The sequence below is a fragment of the Babylonia areolata genome, chromosome 16 (assembly GCF_041734735.1).
Source record: "Babylonia areolata isolate BAREFJ2019XMU chromosome 16, ASM4173473v1, whole genome shotgun sequence".
In the NCBI taxonomy this organism is placed as follows: Eukaryota; Metazoa; Mollusca; class Gastropoda; order Neogastropoda; family Buccinidae; genus Babylonia; species Babylonia areolata.
Genome location: NC_134891.1, coordinates 16,213,868 through 16,218,867, shown reverse-complemented (window position 1 = coordinate 16,218,867; position 5,000 = coordinate 16,213,868). Strand labels below are relative to the sequence as shown.

The following is a 5,000-nucleotide window of genomic DNA, read 5'->3' as shown; positions in this document are numbered from 1 at the left end:
TGGTAAACCGTAAACACTCCAACCAACCTGTTTTGTTTTGTTCCCCCCCCCCTGCCGCCCCCCCTCACCGACCCCCTACTCCTCCTCTCTTCATTACATTTTGCATCTGCACCTTCTTGACTGTTGATGTTTGATGTTTTGTTGTTTTAACGTGCAAATCTCTCTCTCTCTCTTTCTTGATGTTTGATGTTTTGTTGTTTTAACATGCAAATCTCTCTCTCTCTCTCTCTCTCTCTCTCTCTCTCTCTCTCTCACTCCCTCCCTCCCTCTCCCGCCCCTCCGTCCCTCCCTCGCACTTCCCTCTCTTCTGTCTCTCTCCTTCCCTGTCTCACTCACCCTCCCCCTTGTCTCTGTCTTCCCCCTACCCTTCACCACCCCACCCCCCTTTCCCACATGCCCCGAACATCAACATAATGTCCTGCGAATTGTTTTCTTCTGCATTCGCACCTGTTCGCCTTTGAACCCTCCCCCCTCGCTTCCTCCCCTCCTCCCAACCATCCTTCCCAGGTAAATATTGACTCTTATTATTCCTCACGATGCATCTGTCCTGACCCCACAGAAACTCCCTTCTCCATTATACCCCTCGTCCCTCCCCTCTCCCTCCCCCCTCCCCACTATTCTCCGCTTCCCTTTTCTTCTGTTATCTCTAACCCCACCCGAACCCCCACCCCTACCCCTCATACCCCCACACACCACACCCACACCCCACCGACCACATGTTTTTTTTTTTTTCTTTTTCTTTTTTCCCCACCCCTGTATTACTTTCACAGTATTCCTGTATTTGCCTTTCGCTCATTGCCTGTCTTTAGTTGCGTTCAAGGAGAATTGGTTTTCACGGCTCACATTTCTAGTTTTGCAACAAATCTGTTTTCCCTTCTGGCTGGAAAGTCGAGCTGCACGTGCATTTTTCCCTATGCCCCCCCCCCCCTCTCTCTCCTCTGCGTGCGTGCGTGTGCGTGCGTGTGTGTGCGCGCGCGTGTGTTTGTGCGTGTTTGTGTGTGTTGGTTGGTCATCAATTTAATGTGTATATATTTGTGTGTGTGTGTGTGTGTGTGTGTGCGAATAACAGTTTATGAATATATATATATATAGGTAAATAGATAGATAGATATGTGTGTGTGTGTGTGTGTGTGTGTGTGTGTGCGCGCACGTGTGCGCGCGCCCGAGTACGTGTGAATATAAATAGATAGACAGATAGATGTATGTGTGTATCTGTGTGTGTGTTTTTTTTTCAGATCATTGTCCTGTGGCACTGTGACATCCCCCCTCCCCCCTCCCGTCGCTGGCCTGCAGACCTGGGGGTGCCTGTGTTGGTCAAGACCAGAAACATCAAGGTGGGTCTGTGGGTGTAGTGTGAGGGGGTGTGTTGTGGGGCTTGTGTGTGTGTGTGTGTTTGTGTGTGTGTGTGTGTCTTGGTATAGTGTATTTATGCGTATGTATGGTGTGTGTGAGGGGAGTTATATTGTGTGTGTTGTGCTGAGTGGGTGTTTCGATTGTGTGTGTGTGTGTAGTATGTGTGTAGTGTGTGTGTGGGTGTGTGTGGGTGTGTGTGTGTTCGTGTCTTGGTATGATGTATTTATGTGTATGTATGGTGTGTGTGAGGGGAGTTATATATATATATATATATATATATATATATATATATATATATATATATATAAAATTTTTTTTTTTTTTTTTGCTGCCTCATCATCTGCAGTTTCAGTGGCATTACTCCCACGCCGCTCATTTAGATTCCCCCATACATGGCCACACCCCGGGTTCATCCGTCACAGTTCCAGCGTCGGCAGTCCACAGGGAACCATCGATGTTAGGTCGCCAGGAGGCCACACACCAGAGGAGACCCTGCACTGCTGCTGAGTCACTTCGGTGGTGTTCAGTGGTGCCTGTTCTGTTTTAATGTACTTAGGACACCACCTACTAAGCCCCCTACTAACGACAATAATGGCTTAGTCGCGGAGCCAGACTTAGTGAGCGTCCCTTCCAGAGTGGAGACCCCCACCACATCCCTCAAACAACAGCCGCCCATGAATCTGCAGATACTGACGACATTGACAGGACTCCCCAAGCACGGAAGTGGAGGGGTATCGAAACTGAGGTCACCATGAGAGCAGGGCATGAAAGGCCACAGACTTTGAGATTATTTTGTTTATATTGATGACGATGAAGGAGGAGGAGGATGACGATGATGATGACGATGTTGCTATGGAGGTCCATTTTAGTTTGGGACTGCGTGACAAGGCTGTACTCAACGCTTCCTGTCATAATGATATCCCAGCGTTAACCAGGCCCGAGAGATACAGACACTTGCAGTGCTGGTCAGGTAATTAGAGCAACACACCCGAAGACGCATCCTTGAAGTGGATGACACTCGACTGTGTGGTCCCAGTCTCCCCACAGCACACTCAACTCTGGGTAGGAGCCAGCCACAGGCCGAAAAACCCACCTCCACTGGGATTCGAACCCGTGTCCTCCCAGCCGTCAGTCCGCGACGATAACCACTTAGCTGGTGTGAGGGGAGTTATATTGTGTGTTTTGTGCTGAGTGGGTGTTTTGATTGTGTGTGTGTGTGTGTGTGTGTGTGTGTTTGTCTTGGTATGATGTATTTATGTGTACGTATGGTGTGTGTGAGGGGAGTTATATTGTGTGTTTGTGCAGAGTGGGTGTTTTGATTGTGTGTGTGTGTGTGTGTGATGAGTGTGTGTGTGTGTAATGAGTGGGTGTGTATGTGTAGAGTATGCATGTTTATGTATGTGTGTGTGTGTGTGTGTGCGCGCACACATATAGTGACACATACACACGTCCAAACTCACGTTCACAAATGTGAGTGTGTGTGTCTTGCAGTCGGTGAACGCCCGGTTTGTGCCCTACAAAGAGATAGAGACAGATGCTGTGTTTGGCCTGGATGAGGACGCTCTTTTGACCACAGAGGAGGTGGGTTGTGTTCAGTTTACCGCCTCCTCCTCCTTCTCCTCCTCTTCCTTCTCCTTCTCTTTCTTCTTCTCCTTCCTCTTCTGCTCCCCCTCCTCCTCCTCGTTCTTCTTCTTCTGCTCCTCCTCCTCCTCGTTCTTCTTCTTCTGCTCCCCCTCCTCCTCCTCCTCCTCCTCCTCCTCCTCCCCCTCCTCCTCCTCGTTCTTCTTCTTCTGCTACCCCTCCTCCCCCTCCTCCTTCTCGTTCTTCTTCTTCTGCTACCCCTCCTCCCCCTCCTCCTTCTCGTTCTTCTTCTTCTGCTACCCCTCCTCCTTCTCGTTCTTCTTCTGCTACCCCTCCTCCTCCTCGTTCGTCTTCTTCTGCTCCTCCTCCTCCTCATTCTTCTTCTTCTGCTTCCCCTCCTCCCCCTCCTCCTCCTCGTTCTTCTTCTTCTGCTACCCCTCCTCGTTCTTCTTCTTCTGCTACCCCTCCTCCTTCTCGTTCTTCTTCTGCTCCTCCTCCCCCTCCTCCTCGTTCTTCTTCTGCTATCCCTCCTCCTCCTCGTTCTTCTTCTTCTGCTCCCCCTCCTCCTCCTCGTTCGTCTTCTTCTGCTCCTCCTCCTCCTCATTCTTCTTCTTCTGCTTCCCCTCCTCCCCCTCCTCCTCCTCGTTCTTCTTCTTCTGCTACCCCTCCTCCCCCTCCTCCTCCTCGTTCTTCTTCTTCTGCTACCCCTCCTCCTCCTCGTTCTTCTTCTTCTGCTATCCCTCCTCCTCCTCGTTCGTCTTCTTCTGCTCCTCCTCCTCCTCATTCTTCTTCTTCTGCTTCCCCTCCTCCCCCTCCTCCTCCTCGTTCTTCTTCTTCTGCTACCCCTCCTCCCCCTCCTCCTCCTCGTTCTTCTTCTTCTGCTACCCCTCCTCCTCCTCGTTCTTCTTCTTCTGCTCCCCCTCCTCCTCCTCGTTCGTCTTCTTCTGCTCCTCCTCCTCCTCATTCTTCTTCTTCTGCTTCCCCTCCTCCCCCTCCTCCTCCTCGTTCTTCTTCTTCTGCTACCCCTCCTCCTCCTCGTTCGTCTTCTTCTGCTCCTCCTCCTCCTCATTCTTCTTCTTCTGCTTCCCCTCCTCCCCCTCCTCCTCCTCGTTCTTCTTCTTCTGCTACCCCTCCTCCCCCTCCTCCTCCTCGTTCTTCTTCTTCTGCTACCCCTCCTCCTCCTCGTTCTTCTTCTTCTGCTATCCCTCCTCCTTCTCGTTCTTCTTCTTCTGCTATCCCTCCTCCTTCTCGTTCTTCTTCTTCTGCTACCCCTCCTCCTCCTCGTTCTTCTTCTTCTGCTCCTCCTCCTTCTCGTTCTTCTTCTGCTCCCCCTGCTCCTCCTTCTACTCATTCTTCTTCTGCTTCCCCTCCTCCTCCTCCTCGTTCTTCTTCTTCTGCTACCCCTCCTCCTCCTCCTCCTCGTTCTTCTTCTGCTTCCCCTCCTCCTTCTTCTTCTTCTCCTCCTCCTCCTCCTCCTTGTTCTTCTTCTTCTGCTCCTCCTCCTCCTCTTCGTTCTTCTTCTTCTGCTACCCCTCCTCCTCCTCGTTTGTCTTCTTCTGCTCCTTCTCCTTGTTCTTCTTCTTCTGCTTCCCCTCCTCCTCCTCGTTCTTCTTCTTCTGCTACCCCTCCTCCCCCTCCTCCTCGTCGTTCTTCTTCTTCTGCTCCTCCTCCTCCTCGTTCTTCTTCTTCTCCTCCTCCTCCTCCTCGTTCTTCTTCTGCTTCTCCTCCTCCTCCTCCTCCTCCTCGTTCTTCTTCTTCTGCTTCTCCTCCTCCTCGTTCTTCTTCTTCTGCTCCTCCTCCTCCTCGTTCTTCTTCCCCTCCTCCTCCTCCTCGTTCTTCTTCTTCTGCTTCCCCTCCTCCTCCTCCTCTTCGTTCTTCTTCTTCTGCTTCCCCTCCTCCTCCTCCTCCTCGTTCTTCTTCTTCTGCTTCTCCTCCTCCTCCTCCTCGTTCTTCTTCTTCTGCTTCCCCTCCTCCTCCTCCTCTTCGTTCTTCTTCTTCTGCTTCCCCTCCTCCTCCTCCTCCTCATCGTTCTTCTTCTTCTGCTCCTCCTCCTCCTTTTCTTCTTC

The 5,000-nt window shown here is 51.4% G+C and overlaps 1 protein-coding gene across 1 annotated transcript in view; it reads left to right on the top strand.

Annotated features, from left to right (window-relative positions):
• The window catches only part of LOC143291198 (exostosin-1a-like), a 115,476-nt gene that overhangs the window by 91,091 nt on the left and 19,385 nt on the right, over positions 1–5,000 (top strand). Inside the window, exons 6-7 of the mRNA XM_076600936.1 lie at positions 1,236–1,334; positions 2,845–2,934. Coding sequence (XP_076457051.1) covers positions 1,236–1,334; positions 2,845–2,934 — 189 coding nt within the window. The remainder of the gene's footprint in view (positions 1–1,235; positions 1,335–2,844; positions 2,935–5,000) is intronic.